General features: G+C 40.5%; 2 protein-coding genes across 2 annotated transcripts; both read left to right on the forward strand.

Moving 5' to 3' along the window:
- Positions 1–1,441: 1,441 nt before the first annotated feature.
- Positions 1,442–2,730, forward strand: LOC133464719 (protein yippee-like 5). Its single transcript, XM_061746860.1, has 2 exons — positions 1,442–1,583; positions 1,799–2,730. Exons 1-2 carry the CDS (start codon positions 1,443–1,445, stop codon positions 2,018–2,020), a joined length of 363 nt encoding a protein of 120 aa, XP_061602844.1. The 5' UTR covers position 1,442; the 3' UTR covers positions 2,021–2,730.
- A 1,306-nt stretch (positions 2,731–4,036) lies between these two features.
- On the forward strand, positions 4,037–18,684 carry slc35a1 (solute carrier family 35 member A1). Its single transcript, XM_061746519.1, has 8 exons — positions 4,037–4,169; positions 4,321–4,501; positions 15,235–15,394; positions 16,902–17,054; positions 17,140–17,206; positions 17,378–17,554; positions 17,641–17,775; positions 18,067–18,684. Exons 1-8 carry the CDS (start codon positions 4,160–4,162, stop codon positions 18,198–18,200), a joined length of 1,017 nt encoding a protein of 338 aa, XP_061602503.1. The 5' UTR covers positions 4,037–4,159; the 3' UTR covers positions 18,201–18,684.
- The last annotated feature ends 463 nt before the right edge of the window (positions 18,685–19,147 follow it).

Here is a 19,147-nt window from a genome sequence, read left to right on the forward strand (position 1 = left end):
TGCTATATAAGGGTATTGATGCAAAAAATATTTATATTATTTTTAGCAAAAAATATTTATATTATTTTTAGCAAGCATAGCTAAGCATGATAGCCAAATTACCTTTCAAGATGTAATTACTCATAGAACGAGGAATCTTCCATTCGTCAGCTTTTCCCAAACTGGGATGAAACTTTCCGGATTCCATGTAGGCATGGAGATGATGGAAAACATTAGTCGCTCATTTTAATCAATAATCGGGTAATGACAACACTACTTCTCCACTGAAATGCACATGTTTGACGCGACTGCGCATCCGTGACTCAAATCGGGTAGCGGACTCACATCATGTGTCCCTTTTTTTTTTATCAAACCGTGGTACAAGGAGCTGTGTCATCAACAGAACTATCCAGACTTTGATGACAAGCTGGTGACGACCGTTAATTAGAATCAGGTGTGTTGATGCAGGGAAACAACTAAAACATGCAGGATTGCGGCCCTCGAGGACCGACTTTGGACACCCCTGGTGTAGAGGGAGAAGAGCAGTGGTGAGAGGACGCACCCCTGGGGGGCGCCAGTGCTGATGGTGCGGGTGCTGGATGTGATGCTCCCCAGCCTCACCTGCTGCTTCCTGTCACTCAGGAAGCTGGTAATCCACTGACAGGTGGAGGCGGGCACGGTGAGCTGGGTGAGCTTCTGGTGGAGGATTACAGAAGCGATGGTGTTGAACGCCGAGCTGAAGTCCACCAACAGGATCCTCACATAAGTCCCTGAGGTGTCGAGGTGACGCAGGATGTGGTGCAGTCCTATGTTGACTGCGTCGTCCACCGACCTGTTTGCCCGGTAGGCAAACTGCAGGGGGTGGAGCAGGGAGCCTGTGATGTCCTTCAGGTGGGACAACACCAGCCGCTCAAAGGTCTTCATGACCACAGACGTCAGGGCGACAGGCCTGTAGTCATTTAGTCCTGTGATGGTGGGTTTCTTGGGGACTGGGATGATGGTGGAGCGTTTGAGGCATGAGGGCACCTCACTCAGCTCCAGGGAGCGGTTGAAGATCCGTGTAAAGGTGGGAGTAGCTGCTCGGCACAGACTCTCAGGCAGGAGGGGGACACGCCTCCTCCTGTGTATGGTTGCCAATATACAAAAATGATGAAACAAGCTTATCCTGTCTGTATCCCACGCCTTGCCGTACCATGCTTTTTTCCCTGTATTTTTCCATTTCAAAAGTGATTTTGCACTTCAAAGTCTTTAAGTGTTTCTTCATAGAGTGCAAACCAAATAATCTCACTGTAAATCTCTGAGGATGTATTACTTCATCAAATTATCATGTTGCATTTGTGATCTATGAATACCACAGATGTTTTGCAATAATAAAATCCACTGTATATATGTGAATGTTACATATTTCATGAATTGCCTTCACTTAAGCTTTTTCTTTTTGTTTTCTTGTGTTTGCAGACAAAATGGGGCGCATCTTCCTGGATCACATTGGTGGAAGTCGCCTTTTTTCTTGCGCAAACTGTGACACCATCCTTACCAATCGAGCTGAGCTCATCTCCACACGTTTCACTGGAGCCACCGGCAGAGCTTTCCTCTTCAACAAGGTACCTGCACATCACTTCACTCACACGTTGGACAGAATACACCTGAGCATGATCATGTACTTGCTGTTTTTAATTATTCTGTACAGTGCCTTACATGAATAAATGCCAAATCTTGAATATTTCCATCACTCTTTTTAGTTTATGCATATATATATATCTATGTATGTATGTACGCTCTTCAGTTCCACTGATAAATGGATTAATACTGCCTGCAGGTTGTGAATCTGCAGCACAGTGAGGTGCAGGACAGAGTCATGCTAACAGGAAGACACATGGTGCGAGATGTCAGCTGCAAGAACTGCAACAGCAAGCTTGGCTGGATGTACGAGTTTGCCACAGAGGAAAGTCAGCGTTACAAGGAGGGACGTGTCATCCTGGAGAGGGCGCTAGTGAGAGAGAGCGAAGGGTTCGAGCATGTGCCTTCCGACAGTTCCTGAGCTCACTTGTGTTTCTGTCACGATGCATCAAGTCATGCATTCAGCAGCTTTCCCTTCCAACAGCAATGGTTACACTTGCATGGACAATGTTCCTTTTTGTAAGTAGAGCTAAACCAGAACAAAATCACGGGCTGGGTGTCTGTGGGAGGTTCAAACGAGAATGAATACAAGGGTGAATACTACTGCTTTTTTACCCATTTACAATCACCTGCAGTTTCAGTATGTGCCCAACAGACGGCAGGGTTGTACAGGTGTGCTGTGATGCTGTTCTCAGATACGAGTTTCCTCAGATACGAGTTTCCTCAGAGCTTCTTGAGAAGCTGAGACAGGTGTGTGAAGTTCCAAACATATGACTAGAGCAGTCGAAGCTGTTTATCCTGTCTGATTTGCTGCAGTTACATATGTTTGCTTAAAGAGTGAGTAATTAAGCAACATGCTACAAAACATCCTTCTTTAGCAACTTGTTAGTAAGATGTCTTTCTGGTTATTGTCTGATGAATGACCATGACATTATTATTCTTTGATAGTCGTGCCAAATGTTCCCTATGGCAGAATTATAAAACAGACTTTAAGAATGAAAAAAGACTACAACAACAACAAAAAAAACCCACTTCGGTATCAGTTAATATTGTTGTGCAGTGATCAGAGGCCTTTCAAAAGTATTTTTACTTGAAGGAAATGGCAGTAAAATTGAATCAGATCATTTTTACATCCATGGTTTAACAGGACTAGATTTAGTCATTTTTTCTTTTTTCTTTGATTTTTGTGTGTGTGTGTGTGTGTGTGTGTGTGTGTGTGTGTGTGTGTGTGTGTGTGTAAATAAACAATGTGAAACATGATGCAATCCCTGGAATCTTTATTTGCATTTGTGTCTTGTGAAAGCGTACATATATTTGCATATTACGAATGTGAACAATGATAAAAAGATGCTTATTATGTTTCTTAAAAATGAATACTGTTTACTTGCATTATTTGTGCCCCAATACATGCTTGTAACAGAATTAGTCTAGTACAAATTTTCCCTGTCTGCTGCTTGAACAGACCTGAAGTCATCTAAACTTGGAATATTGTAGTTTTTTTCTGTTCTGTATTATAGTGTAAAGTTGATCTAAATGGGTTCGGGGGGAGAAAAAAAATAAACTTTTTAGGATAATACCAGGGAACAAACACGACACGCAACAACAAACATGGTTTCATTGTTTTCATGTTATGGCTCTTTTGTCAATAAAACAATACACAGATAAAAAAAAAATGTTTAAAGTACAAATTTGCATGTGAACATGTGTTTACAGTAGTAGTAGTAGGGGGTGCGCCCCAACATTTCTAAAAACAAACACCTTCTATAATCGTATTTTTTTCAACAATGTGCATTACATTTCCAGCCTTTTTTATTGTTTTTCTTTTCGCATTATGCACATGTTGTGAGATGAGACTAAAACACTTAAGGGTGTACTTTCACAAAAAAAAAAAAAATATTGAATTGAAAACGGTGTGAATCTACGGAAGAGTAGAGGGCCATGCAGCAGAAAAAATATTTTGAGAGGGGAAGATTTTTTTTTATTGTGCACTTTGAGAAAAAAGTCGAAATGTCGAGATTAATGTTGAAATACAATTTCGAGAAAAACGTCGAAATTTTGTGAATAAAGTTGAAATTTCGACTTTATTCACGAAATTTCGACTTTATTCTTGAAATTATATTTCAACATTCTCCACATTTCGACTTTTTTCTCGGCATTTCGACTATTTTCTCAACATTTCAACTTTATTCACAAAATTTTGACTTTTTTCTCAACATTTCGACTTTTTTCTCGAAATTATACTTCAACATTAATCTCGACATTTCGACTTTTTTCTCAACATTTCCACTTTTTTCTCGAAGTGCATAATGAAAAAAAAATCTTCCTCCTCTGAAATATATATATATTTTTTCCTCCTGCCTGGCCCTAATACTCTTCCGTAGTGAATCCGCCCGCTCGGGGCGGAGAAAACAAACGTACCTTTCCACTTGCATTCTGGGAAGTCCCTCCTTTGATCCGCCGCTCCGAGGAACCAAAAGATTTCGTCCTTTTGGCACATATGTATCAGGAACACATTAATTAACGACTGTGACACTCGGACGGAGACAAAAACAGAGTGAAGATGGCCATTGGTGAGTTTAACTTCCCCCCTTACATAGTTGATACAGTCCTGTATCCCTATCCTCCAATAACAGTGTTGTAGTATCTTGGATGAGAGAGGAGTAGTGGGTGATGTTTCATGTGTCTGCTCCATGGATGTATTATTATTAAATGTCTGCTCAGAGAGCGTCAGCCTGGGCTTCAAGCTGTACTGTCTGTCTGTGATGACGGCGGTGGCGGCCGCTTACACGGTGGCGCTGCGCTTCACCAGGACCGTCTCCTCGGGGGATCTGTACTTCTCCACCACCGCAGTCTGCACCACCGAGGTCATCAAGCTGGTGCTCAGTCTGGGCATGCTGGCCAAGTAAGTACTGCCCGTCTCAAAGCCTGAATTATGGTTCCAGCGTTACACCGACGCAGAACCTACGCCGTAGGGTACGCGGCGTAGCCAAGGCGTCGGCTCTGCGTCGGTGTGACGCGGAACCATAAATCAGCCTCAACGCACTGCTGTATCATCTCAGGACATGTGACTGTGTGTGTGAGTGTAACCCAGGGCTATAGAGACCACTTAACCAAGTTTACCCCTAGGGCTGGGCGATATGGACCAAAAGTCATATCTCGATATTTTCTAGCTGAATGGCGATACTCGATATATATCGATATTTTTTCTGTGACATAATTTAGGCTGACCATATTTCGATTTTCAAAAAAGAGGACACTCGGCCCGGCCACGAGATAGCCTACTTAAATGATACTCGCAGTTTACTCAAAGATTCCTTATAATTGTAATATATTTAAAGTTTATATGTATGGATATAATATTCAGTTATATTACAAAATAATATGTCTCAAAGACGGAAATTCAGATAGGCTTCTCAGAAGTTACTCAACTTTTTTATTATGTCTAAAATAATAACAGTTACAGTCAGTACTCGAATTGTAGAAAAAAATCAGGGGGGATGGTGGATTTTATCATATGGGGACACACGCGCGCACACAAGGAAAACCGGACATTATCATCAATTTATAAAACTCCCCCGGACGCCCCGGACAGGACGTAAAAAGTGGACATGTCCGGGGAAAAGAGGACATTTGGTCAGCCTACATAATTGGGGTTTCCCCCAAAGCATTATAGCATAGCATCTCTGTTAGCTTCATTTTTTCTGAGGCAAACCCTTAAAAAAACAGTCAGTTTTAATGCAAAGCCTCGTGCCAAATGTCACACAGGTTCCTTTATTAACAGAGGTCTGCACAATATCAAAATGTATAAAACAAATGAAATAAAAATAAACTGCCTGCATATATAGAATAAAAATGCTTCTTGAATAAAATAAAACGAATATCCCTTTCCTGCATAACAATTAAATTAAAATACACTGTGCAATTAATACAATGTAGACAGTAACAGGCAGACTTTTCCACTGAGGTTGACAGTTGTGCAAATCTCAAATAAAACATGTAAACATATTGCACCTCTTTGAGCAAATCTCAAATAATTACAACAAGTCAACTACTGTACATTTTACAGATTTTGTGCCAGGAAAACTGACCTGTCAACACTGTCAGGTTTCAGCACACAAGGTGTGTGTGTGTGTGTGTGTGTGTGTGTGTGTGTGTGTGTGTGTGTGTGTGTGTGTGTGTGTGTGTGTGTGTGTGCGTGTGCGTGTGCGTGTGCGTGTGCGTGTGCGTGTGCGTGTGCGTGTGCGTGTGCGTGTGCGTGTGCGTGTGCGTGTGTGTGTGTGTGTAACCCAGGGCTATAGAGACCACTTAACCAAGTTTCCCCCCCCCCATTCTTACTGTCTGACTGCCCCTTAGATGTTGTTAAGAGAGTACTGTATTTGGGTAACATCATAAATGAGGATATTTGTGATGATGATGACATCCAGCGTCAGTGCTGTCAGCTCGATGCTCAGGCCAATATGCTTGCCCGTAGATTCCATATGTGCACAGCTGATGTTAAAGGGGACCTATTATGAAAAACAAGTTTTTTCTTGCTTTAACATATATAAAGTGGTCTCCCCTCAGCCTGCAAACTCAGAGAAGGAGGAAAGTAACCAAATTCTGCAGTGTCTGTACAGCCGCCCGGATGAGCCATCCAGTGTGATGAGGCTTCTACGAGCCGTTCAGATTCTGCTCCCTTTAGTTACCTAACGATGGTCGCAATTTACCATCAGCCAATCAGCACAGAGCCTCATTATCATATCCGCCCCGCCCACTCAGAATCCCGCATAGATAATGAGGTTAGAGAATGGGAAGATAAAGACATGGCTCAGAGGCTGAATTTCTAATTTATTTAGCAAAAACAATCAAAAGCTTGTTTTTAAACATTCAAGGCCTGTTTAAAATAGGTATTAGATGCCATAATAGGTCCCCTTTAAGGTAAATCTATTCAGAGCCTATTGTACACCTATTTACACAGCTCACCTTTGGTGTAATTATACCATCAAAGCCAAGCTAAAGAAGTTGCCGGTAGCATATAATGATGCGTTCAGGATCCTCCTTAAGCTTCCAAGATGGACAAGTGCAAGCACTTTATTTGTTAATTGTTATGTCCCCACCTTCCATGCTCTGCTGAGGAATTTTATGTTTAAATGTATGTGTTGACTCCATGAGTCAGAAAATTGTTTAATAACTGCACTCACTAACATCAAACGGAGTGATACAAGTTACACATCTGGACTATGGAAACATTGGAACAGATGTTTGCATGTATTTCAATGTGTGACCTGTAATTTTTATGTATTTTTGTGTATTTTATATGGAACCTTTTGAGTCTGTAATAAAGTATTCATATAATTTCATATCACTTCAGACGGACAACGACTTAATATAAAAAGACAATCTTTATTTAGAAATTCAATGGATAAAAAGACAAATGTAATAGAAGCACGTTATCACAATATATAAAGTTAATGGACAATAAAATAGACAGGTGTAGAAAAGTGTTGTAACACGTGGAGTCAATGAACCCAGTCTCCTTACAGCGTGATGTATGGTACAGCGTGGTGTATTAGCTCAATTTCTATACAGATTGCGCAACACCGTATGGCAGAAGCCATTCACCATGTATACAGGCAGTCTTTGCAGCGTGGAGCCGCTACTCACTGCCTCCTTTCATTTCCTTGTCACACCCGAACGTTCAGAGGCACTTTAAACTTGAAACGCAGCTTTCAACTCTCTCTTTTGTTAAGAGCAAACTGTCCTGTTTTTACGAGCTGGTCTCCCACATATTTGACATCAGTTTAATTTGATTAAAAGCCTTCAACCGTTTCTGATACCTCTACCACACCTGAAGGGAGGTGGCTGAGAAGTAAGTGCTGTTAATTGCCTCCATTGTTGAGCAGCTGACTTTAGCTGTGGCTGCAGGATTGTCGGCGCCTGCTGTGGCAGTTATCACCAAACTCAGGGGTGGACACCCCGGGTGAGGGAGGGTATCAAGCTGAAGAAACAGTCCTCCAGTCCATTCAATTCAATTTCAATTCTCCAATCTCCTCCAGTCCATGGGTAACCTGTTGGACTCTAGAGGCAGCTGTCAGGTACCAGCAGGCCTAGCGCTCTGCAGCCATGATGATTGCTGAGACAACACTCTGGTGTGGGAGTTGTTGGGCAGAGGCCATGGAGAGGGATTTCAGCCCCGAGTTCCTCCATATTCTAGATTTTGTGAGGCTGCCTTGGTTGACACCTCTGAAATATTGTATGAGGGGAAATCCCACTGGATTGGCAAACACGCATGGTGGTTCATCTTTTTGAGGAAGTTGTATTCCAATGATATTTAATTAAATTCCTCGGCTTTGCTGATAAGATCTGTGCAGGCATGTCGGAGCAGAGACTCCAGCCCAGTCATGGGAGACTTGACCAGCTATTTCTCCTCGCTAGGATCTTGAAGGGAGTATGCCTAACCAGTTCACATGTGACTTGTGGACATTTGATTATGTCACTCAAGGTACGATGAAGGGGGTGCTCTGAGAGTATGAGGTACTGGATCCATTGCTGCAAGTTATTCAGTCCTATACAAACAAAGTGAGACTTTGGTCCGCATTGCCGGTAGTAGGTTGAAGTCGGACACCATGAGTGTCTTCGGTCACTGATTGAGTTCATAACTAGTAGGGATAGACTTTGTATGTACAGCCAAGGGGTGGAGGGGCTGCATGTGCTGCATGTGCTGTATCGAGCTGTGACCAGTAACAGTGTGTTAGTCACATACATGTTAAAACAAAGGTTGCTTACACTTGACACCTCATTCAAACTTTGTTTGATTTGATTTTTAGAAGTAAATGCTCTCCAGAGTAGAAACATGAAGAAAATATGTTCAGTATAGGGATGGGCGGTATGGACAAAAACATGTATCACGATAATTTCTGGCTTTTATCCCGATAACGATAAAAAAAATACCAATTCAACTCCAACTTTTCAACTATAAATCTATCTCACTCTCAGATCCGCCATGTTTGTTACACAAAAACGTCATCAACGGGAATTCTTTCTTTCTTTCTTTCCTTCCTTCCTTCCTTCCTTCCTTCCTTCCTTCCTTCCTTCCTTCCTTCCTTCCTTCCTTCCTTCCTTCCTTCCTTCCTTCCTTCCTTCCTTCCTTCCTTCCTTCCTTCCTTCCTTCCTTCCAAAAATCAGCTTTACACAAAAACGTCATCAAGGGGAATTTATCGTTTTTATCGCCAGATGACACATTCTTATCGTGAGGAATTTTTTTGACGGTATATCGTGAACGGCAAAATATCACCCATTCCTAGTTCAGCATATATGTAACTGTGGAAAGGAAGGTTGATTAACAAAACTAATAATGATAACAAAAGCAATGACAAAAACCCAGCCACCAGTCCAAAGTTCGGATAAGTATTTGGGCTGAACTGTCTGGAGTAAGGGGGAGTGTGAAGATGAGAGTGCAAGCAGGTGGAATGGATGGAGAAGAGTTTCTGGAGGTATCTGTGATAGAAGAGTAGCATCAAGCCTAAAGGAAAAAGTTTATAAGAGAATATTGACACTAGCCCATCTGTGTCTTGGAGAGAGCAGCACTGACCAGGAGACAGGACACAGAGCCGGAGGTGGCAGTGTTGGAAGATAATAAATCTTTAGGAGAAGGTGATAAAGATGGATAGGATTAGAGATAAACATATTGGAACAGCTGGGGTTTCCTGGAGATAAAGTAAGAGAGACTAGACTGAGATGGTTTGGACACAGAGAGAGGAGGGATGGTGAATACGTGAGGGAAAGGATGCTGGAGATGTAGCTGCCAGGCAGGAGGAAAAAGCGCAAGATGAACGAGGACACGCATTTGGTTGGTAGGACAGAGAGAGAGGGAGACGACAGGGTGAGACGGAAACACATCATTAGCGACCCCTAACGAGAAAAGAAGCAAGAAGAAAAAAAAATCACTGACAAATTAAACACATGTCAGAACAAGTCAGTTTTAAAATGAAAGTGTTACATTACATAATGTTTATAGCTTCAGTAATATAAAGTTTTTTTCTCGTTGCAGCTTTGTTGGGTTTGAAACTTGCCTTTTTGTTCATTACAGTTCTGGCTCATATACAGAAGTATGTCAGTTACCCGTGATGAAGCATTTTGACCATTTGGCCCCCCTGCAGGGACACAACGACGCCTTGCAGATTGCTCAAGCCCCCCTTATGCTCATAGACATGCGGTTTCCAGTTCCTAGGGACCCCTGCCGGGACATTGTCACGCAAGGTCCGGCGTTCTGCATCCCTGCCGAGACTTCCAGCCCCCACAGAGACAAAGAACATATACGGACTTCCTGATCACTGGGGTGGTCCCAAAGCTAAAAGTCCCACCTCTCTTACTGGGCTGGTTTATTCCTGTAACTTTTGTATAAAAACCCTTTGGACAAAGCAATTTGGGTCGACACACCAAATACAGACTCGATCTGCGATGGTTATGTCGACCGCCGGCTGAACTGATTAAAACCTCTCTATACCACGAGCGGACTTCTGAACTGGTTTTTGATAAATTCCACAACAATTTGGCGCTGCGACCCGGATTGACAATAAACCTTCGACGGAAACTCCTTTTCCAGACCAACGACACAACCAGCGACTCTATCTAAATTTTCAAAGGTAAGGGATCCATTTAAATCCCAAATTATTGTTTCTGGACTGTTGTCGAAAGTCTGTGAACTGGAGTGCCAGAGAAAGTTGACGTTATCCTTAAATTTAGGTAAGTCCGCTGTGTGGTTGTGAAGGTTATATTTTTTATTATTATTTTGTGTTATTGGGAAGGTTATTGTAGAGATGTTTTAGGAATGCTGACAATTTCATAACACTTGAATTTGATTGTGTTGTGAGAATGTTCTGCTTCTCCTGCCTTAAGAATCTGACTCGCTCTTCTAAAAAAAAAGGTTTAATATCTCGGGTAACATTAAAGAGAGAAATGGCCAAGAGCGCCATGGTTGGTCTGGTACCAATAAAAAGATAGTCCAGGGGGACTATTCTTATGCATATGCAGGACGTGGGGTCCGTAAGTGTTGGAACATTGATATATTTGTGAGAAATAGACATACTGTATGTCGAGAAACTGCCCTTTTATTTTATAAGTGGGGATGACACGCTCTCCCCAAAATGGAGTATATTTCATTTCTGCAAGAATCGACTCGCTCTTCTTTGCATCAACAGGAATGATTTATATGCTCAGGTAGACTGATAGTTGGAAAGTTTTTGGGAAGTTTTTCAGTTCTTTAAATACATGTATGGTAATCACGGTACCGATAGTTTTATTTGTTAGTTTTGTTTGTTACTTAGTTAGTATTAAATTGTTAAAATAACTAAAAAGCACTTTAAACTCCCTCAGATTTTTGGAGGGATGAAGGTAGACGCCGTAATGCAGAATCTCAAATAGCTTCGCTTACTGATCAAAATAAAAAGCTGATGGCTAGAAGGATTTAAAAACACAACGCAGACGAAAAAGAAATTAGAGAACCAGTTAAATGATAAAATCAAAACTTTTATCCGGTGAAACTGATTAAAGAATCAAATGACGATGACACTTCTGATGACGACTGGATTTTACAAAAATCCAAGATCTGTTGCCTACAAAATTTGGAGCCAAATAATGGTAAGAGATTTTAAATTAATAAACAAAATGGCTAGAGGAAACAGCGGTTAAACTAACTTTGCCACATGATTTGAAAAGTAAAGTACTTGATGCGCAAAGTACTTGATGCTTGTAGAATTCCCTTTTAATCCCACAGCTGTTGCCAAAATCACACCAGAGCAAGCTCAGACCTTTTTTTCACAGTATTTATTGCCTTAACAGTTCAAAGGGAAAATTGATAATCCCAGGGAACTTTATGCTAAAACAATTTTGACAGCAAAAGAGAATTGTGGTCTGTCACGAGATCAGATTGATGGATTCCCTCCAGGGTACATGCAAAATATATATTTGCTAATTGCCCTCCACAAAGGGTAGGCCTGGATAACGCAAAAAAAAAAAGAATCTGAAATGTATGAAAATACTAATGTCTTTTTCAAAAGTGTTTCCTACACAGGTTGAGCGCTGAGAGGAGGCGCAGAGGAAACAGCCAATGATCGGCTCCCATTGGGGTGAGCCAAATCAGAACATCCCAATTTACATAATCTTATCCTGCCTATGGTAACTTCATCATGTAAGTGCATTGAAATCTGTCTGTGGCCTACTATAACGTCTCTGAATGCATGTATAACTAATCTCTAACTAGAGGTGTCAAGTAACGAAGTACAAATACCTCATTACCTTACTTAAGTAGAACTTTTGGTTGTGTATGCTTCACTGGAGTAATTATTTTTCAGACGGTTTTTACTTTTACTTTTACTTTTTTCACGCAATTATCTTTACTTTTTACTCCTTACGTTTTAAAAACAGCCTTACTCTATTTCATTTCGGCCTTTAAAAAACTATCCAGTTAAATTGTGCCATCCGGATAGAGTGAATTTGGTTGTGGTTGGATGAGAAGTATAAACATATTTGGTTTGTACGTGTCTGCTCTCTGAAACACATGTTAATGCTCAATAATGCACATATATGGTTCTTTAATATATTTGCATTATACTAAGATGCATTCATTTTCAATGGCTTTTAGCCTTAATGGTTTTTCCCCACTTATATTACTTTTACTTTTATACTTTAAGTACTTTTGAAACCAGTACTTTATACTTTTACTTGAGAAAAAAAATAAATAAAATAAAATAAAATAAATAAATTTTGAGTTGATACTTCAACTTCTACAGGAGTATTTTTGAACTCTAATATCTATACTTCTACCTGAGTAATGAATGTGAATACTTTTGACACCTCTGTCTTTAACACTCGTCCTGACCTTTCCTGTTTTCCTCACTGACGGCTCTGCTTATAAAAATGGAATACCATACGCAGGTTATACAATTTGTGATAATTCTTAATTGTTGAAAGCGCCCTCCATCTCCAGCTCCACCCAAGTAGATGAAACTATATACTGATCAAAAGGTAAAACTGTTACAATCTATACAGATTCCAGATATGCTTTTGGTTGTGTATATTGTATTTTATAGATTTTATATTTTGTGGGCGAACCAAGGATTTATTTCATCCTCGGAGATAAATGTGGTTAATTGATTGGTGAACTGTTACAAGCCTGTCAACTACCTTCATCTATTGCTTTGTTAAATGTGAAGCCCACACCCAGTCCAACCCTGTTTTCACTAGGCAATGCTTCAGCTGACCATGCAGCAAAAGAAACTGCCAAATTTGGCTTACCTGTCTATGTAAAACTTTGCCCTTCTATACCCGCTAACGACCTGGTTTCTCCTAATGATGTAGCTCTCCTACAAGAAGACTACTGAGGTGAAGAAAAAAACGGATTGTAGCATTCCCATGGTTGTAAAAATGTAAATAATTTGTGGGTCAGCAACGACGGCCGCGTTGTTGCACCCACATCCTTGTACACGTGAATAGTTGATCACAGTTGGCAATCACAGATGAGAAAAAGGGGGAATGTGTCAGATAGTGTTGAAAGACTGATAAGCTCCAAGATTTGCATCCTATAAAAATATTGCAAACATTATCAACACTCCCCCCCACCGTGACTTTTTTTGAAGCTCTGCAAATAGACATTATGTGAGGGATATGAAATTATTCTTGTATGAAAATGTTCATGTATGAAAATGTTTTTGTATGTGCAGAGAATTTTAAACTGGACTTAAATGGACAATGTTGACACCTGTTAACACCCATTAGGAAGCACAAAACTCACGCTTCATGAAAGGATTATGGGTAGACCTATGACCATACCAAGCAATTCAGTTCTGTATATATGAAGAAGATGGACTTCCATGCCATGGATGAATCCATGATATCATTCTGTTGTACTCTAAACTTTTGCTGTCCAGTCAATCCACAGACAAGTAAAAGCTGTCCAGTCTCCTCCTAGTAACAAACCGTGCCATAACCTCCAACCCGGCAACTGGGTCTGTGTCAGGGAGTTCCGACGGAAAAACGCCCTGAAACCTCGCTGGTCTAAACCTCAACACGTCCTGCTCACCACCAACACCGCCGTCAAGTGTGAGGGGCGTCTAACCTGGTTCCACGCATCCCACTGCAAGAACACAACTCCTCGACCATGCAGCGGAAACCAGCCGATTCCTTCTTCTTCCTGCCCGGAAGTAGCTGAGCTCCAGCACCTGGGACCTCTGCAGAGGAGCAGGGGAGCAGAGGAGCAGGGGAGCAGGGGAGCAGGGGAGCAGGAGAGCAGGGGAGCAAAGGAGCAGCACAGGCCAAACTGTGACTCCACATGCTCTCCTTCTGAAGAACCGCTTGTTAAGCCTAAAACAAGCCAAAATCCACTATTATAGCTACCTTGCTACAATGGTTAATCGCTGTTCCATACCTCTACCAAAGGATGTTTACTGGATTTGTGGCGTGAAGGCTTGTGAATATCTTCCAAACGGTTGGTCTGGAATATGTGGTCTGGGCCATGCGGTACCAGCCATGAGAATCGTTCACATTGTTAGAAGAGAATTGTACACACACACACAAACACCATGGACAAGATTTTTTGGTGCCCTCGTTCCAAATTACGGAGTCATGGCAGCTTTGGAACAGATAAGAGATTTATCCCATGCAGTTGAAGATTAGCCAACACCACTGCAAAAGACATGCCTATGCTCTCACAAGAAATGACTGCTTTAGGGATGATGGATTTATTAGCTTCTCAAGGGGGAACTTGTGCTGTCATTAAAACTGAATGTTGTACATTTATACCCGCAATGCCACAGTCCAAGAAATAACGCATCACTTGAAAGATATTGCCAAAATGTTACATACACCTGTCATAAGTAGTTTGTTTCATTGGTTTAAAGAACAGTTAGGACACGTTGGTTACTTGATATTTGAATTTGCTTTGTTGGCTTGTTGTTATTTGGTTTCCGACCACATGTCTAAGGTTTACTTGCAAACATATGTATCACTCAAACTATTACTAAAAGGTTTACTTGCAAACACATGTATCACTCAAACTATTACTAAAATGATGTACTCCACTGTAAAAAAAAAAAAAAAAAAAAAAATTGTGAATTGATGAAGCATTTTGACCATTTGGCCCCCCTGCAGGGACACAACGACGCCTTGCAGATTGCTCAAGCCCCCCTTATGCTCATAGACATGCGGTTTCCAGTTCCTAGGGACCCCTGCCGGGACATTGTCACGCAAGGTCCGGCGTTCTGCATCCCTGCCGAGACTTCCAGCCCCCACAGAGACAAAGAACATATACGGACTTCCTGATCACTGGGGTGGTCCCAAAGCTAAAAGTCCCACCTCTCTTACTGGGCTGGTTTATTCCTGTAACTTTTGTATAAAAACCCTTTGGACAAAGCAATTTGGGTCGACACACCAAATACAGACTCGATCTGCGATGGTTATGTCGACCGCCGGCTGAACTGATTAAAACCTCTCTATACCACGAGCGGACTTCTGAACTGGTTTTTGATAAATTCCACAACACCCGTGAACACTAAAGAGCCACAACTGAATACCTTCTATCAATCAGATTGGCGACTCATTTGTAGTACCATTTCCTGTCATCAGTATGAATTTTTATTTTCTTGTTCTTGTTCTTTCTAGGGAAACGGGAAGCCTCATTAGACTCAAGAACAGCATAGAGGAACACATCATCTTCAGCCCGGTGGAGCTGCTGAAGCTCAGCGTGCCCTCCATCGTGTACGCGATTCAGAACAACATGGCCTTCGTTGCACTCAGTAACCTCGACGCAGCAGTGTATCAGGTACTACCTACATTCTGCTGCATTTGTTTCTCCCCCTCATATTCAGGGGAAGACTGGTATTAATTTCAAAATTAAAAGAAAAACTCAGGTCCGTTTACTATACCTCCATTGTAGTGCCTTGCTTTATATATGTTTACTGCCTGGTTACATTTTGCTTGGGTTTTTTTTTTCTTTGTTGACATTATTCAGTAAATTAAACGTCATAATTTCCATGACATGTTAAACAACAAATATTTCAAAATGTAGAAATAAATACTAAAGACTGGTTAAACTTGAACTGGAATGATATGACGAGACAAAGACTTCAGGTTGTTCATGCTCGAATAGTTGTTTGTCATCATCTCGACTTAATTTAAGCTGGAGATTTATCTGGAACTGTGAATAGCACTCGTGGGAAAGAGGACATTATTTTAGAAAAATTCTAGCAGATTAAGCTGCCAAGGGAGGTCTCTGAAATTGATTGAACCCAGTTCTTCTCCAAAACCCACATTCACAGTAGTAAGAAAACGCATCTGCTAATTTCATGCTCAGTTTAACAGCACATTACCTCTTTATTTACTGCCTCTTAATCATTTTAAATGATCTGGATCCATGCCATACTATATGACCTTCCAGCTAATTGAAGTGAGTTTTAGTTTCTGTCGTCGTATTGCTGCGACTTATCTTCAGTTCTGTGTGGCTTTGGCGTGTAGATGTTACACTATCTCCTCATCAACAAGCGGAGTTTACTTATCTTCCCTGCACCCTATCAACCAAAACAGTAAAAGAAATGCTGTTGTTTTACCTTTGAAGAATGTACCTTTCACTCAGGATGCAATAGTCTCCACCTACACTCAAACTGTTGGCAGCAGAACAGCAGTTTAGCTTGTAAGTAGGGCTGTTCGATTTTGCCCAAAAATAAAATCTCAATTTTTTTCTCTCAAAATCCGATTTTCGATTACGATTATTTTGGGAATTGACAAAAGGCAAAGAAATGATTTCAAATATGCTGTTTTTTTATTGAACATTTGCCCCAAAATGAATGAATAAAGTGCAAAACTCTGTAAAATAAGTTGAAAAAAAGTTTTAAAAAATATAATAAAATATAAAGTTTTATCTCTGAAAAGAAAATCAGCAAATCAGCACTTGCAAACATACAGTAAGTTATATTTCCAATTTAAAAAAAAGAATAAATAAATAAATAAAATTTAAAAAAAAAAAGAAGTGAAAAATCGATTTTACGAGTTTCACTTTTTAACATCGTTCTAATTACATAATCGCAATTACGATTTAAAGTCGATTAATCGAACAGCCCTACTTGTAAGGGTAATAAGATTTTAAAAAAAGGACAAATTGCAGATGTATAAACTAGGTGAAGCTCTGTTTTAACAAATACACTCCGTAGAGCATGCAAGGAAACTATTGGCTTATTATTATTAATTAATTTGTTTTTTCTTCCCCGTTAAAAGCATGAAGTTTGACTAATCATTGCGTTAGAAATAAAAACCTACATTCACCCCGTGTTTAGGTAACGTACCAGCTGAAGATCCCGTGCACGGCCTTGTGCACCGTCCTCATGCTGAACCGCTCGCTCAGCCGGCTGCAGTGGTTCTCAGTCTTCATGCTCTGCACTGGTGTGACGCTGGTTCAGTGGAACCCTGCAGAAGCTACTAAAGTTCAGGTAACAAGCTTTTTCCCCTCTCACTGGGAAGCTGTTTTCTTTTGTCTCGTGCCAGGTTTACCTAGTTTCATTTTTTTCCCCGCAGGTTGAGCAGAATCCATTTGTTGGGTTCATGGCCATTGCTGTTGCTGTTCTCTGTTCTGGATTTGCAGGTAAAATTGTCTGTATTGTGTAAAAGAGGCTGCTGGTTTTAGCTTTTTGTCCAATATTAAGATGTAAAACTGTCAGCAGATACTTTCATACTTTCTTCTTTCAAAGCAAAACTTGACTGAGACATAAAAATTGTTGTAACTGATTTTTTGCTTTTTAATCTTTTAATTTAGGTGTGTACTTTGAGAAGGTGTTGAAGAGCTCGGATACATCTCTGTGGGTGAGAAACATCCAGATGTACCTGTCTGGCATCGTAGTAACCCTAATTGGAGTTTATATGAATGATGGAAAAAAGGTCCTGGAAAAAGGCTTCTTCTTCGGTTATACACCCTGGGTGTGTTTTGTAGTATGTAAGTATGACAAAACCTGAGGATATTTGTTTTTGTTTTGTTTTATTTTTCTTCCCGTTTGCTGATGGTGCTTCCTCTGCTTCCAGTTCTGGCCAGCGTTGGAGGTCTTTACACATCGGTGGTTGTCAAGTACACAGACAATATCATGAAGGGCTTCTCAGCGGCTGCTGCTATTGTTCTCTCAACAGTTGCATCCGTCATGTTGTTTGGGCTGCAGATAAGTAAGTCGGGTTCCCACAATCCCTTTAATTTACCAGGATTTCCCTCAAAATGTTAATAATTGAACAGATCTAAAGGTGTTTGGCAACTCACTTTATTTTTATTTTAAACCAAAAATGGTGAAATCCACTGCTGTAGAATTTAAAAATGCAAACACAAGTGATCAATACAAGACCACATGAAGAAGGCTTATTAGTAGATCACATGTATAGCATCCCAAAAATACTAAGAACCGTTGAAATTTGTAAATCTCTAAAGCGTTTTTTAAAATAAGCTTCTCTTCTCTTGTGCAGCGGTCACGTTTGCCTCTGGAGCGATCCTTGTGTGCATTTCCATTTACCTCTACGGACTTCCAAAGCAAGATACATCCAAACTAACCCGGCAAGACACGGACGCAGAATCCAAACAGAAGCTGATTTCTGTGTGAGGCGCAGACTCTATTGCCCATGTCTACTGCTTCCTCATTTCCCGGGGAAGCTCCAGAGTTTATTCACCAAAGGAGTTTCATGAAGCCTTTTTCAGACTCAGACTGATCTCTGTTGATGACAGACGTCACCGTTCCTGAATGACTTCAATGTCCATCTGTTGCTGCGTCCACCCACAGGAGACTGATGACAGTGCTGTTAATAGTCATGTGAATTTAAAGATACTTTGAGGAAGCATCTTTTCTTTTGAGTGCCATATTCGAGAAATCCTTCAGTGATGAACAATGAAAATGGTCTTTTTCTTTGTCGCTGCTTGAATGGTTTGTAAATAATCTACATGAGCTGGTGAGGTCCTACGATTAATTTTCAGTGTTAAGAAAATCTTTTGTTGTGATGAAGTTTCCATACTGTTATAGGAAGAATACAAATATAACCACTTTCATTTTTACTATTTTTTTAATTTCAAAATTAGTCATTTGTTCTGCAATGTGACTGTCCTGGGTCCAAATCAAACACCGCAGGGCTCCAGACTACATTTTTCTACGAGAAACAGCTGCTCCCAAGTGAGCGTTTTAGGAGCAAACTTGGAAATCATTTTTATTTACTGACAAACAATTTAGAGCAAATTTTATTTTAAGCCAAGAGCAAAATGGTGCTGTAAAAACAAATGAGTTAAACTTTCTGTCAGAGACCAAATACATTCCTATTATCAGCCCCTTTCCTTAAAATGAAACATCAATTTGGTACTTTGACAGAAAATTAGTTTAACGAGGAAATTCTGGAGAACAATTAAAATACCCTAACTGCATTTTTGATTATATTTATTTCGTCTCCAATCTTTTATAGCACTATTCCGTTGCGATCTGTTTTTTAATGTTCTAAACGTTTTTATTAAATCTGGACTGACATGATAGTTGGTATATTGTGTTTTTAAAAGATACTAATTTGT

This window comes from Cololabis saira, chromosome 18 (assembly GCF_033807715.1).
Source record: "Cololabis saira isolate AMF1-May2022 chromosome 18, fColSai1.1, whole genome shotgun sequence".
Lineage (NCBI taxonomy): Eukaryota > Metazoa > Chordata > Actinopteri > Beloniformes > Belonidae > Cololabis > Cololabis saira.

What these genes read in the sequence shown, in the direction of transcription:
- LOC133464719 (XM_061746860.1), top strand. Translation starts at nt 1,443, where the DNA reads ATGGGGCGCATCTTCCTGGATCACATTGGTGGAAGTCGCCTTTTTTCT. An exon ending in GAGCTTTCCTCTTCAACAAG is followed by an intron (nt 1,584 to 1,798) that starts GTACCTGCACAT and finishes TACTGCCTGCAG; the next exon opens with GTTGTGAATCTGCAGCACAG.
- slc35a1 (XM_061746519.1), top strand. An exon ending in TCGACGCAGCAGTGTATCAG is followed by an intron (nt 15,395 to 16,901) that starts GTACTACCTACA and finishes CCCCGTGTTTAG; the next exon opens with GTAACGTACCAGCTGAAGAT. An exon ending in GTTGTTTGGGCTGCAGATAA is followed by an intron (nt 17,776 to 18,066) that starts GTAAGTCGGGTT and finishes TCTCTTGTGCAG; the next exon opens with CGGTCACGTTTGCCTCTGGA.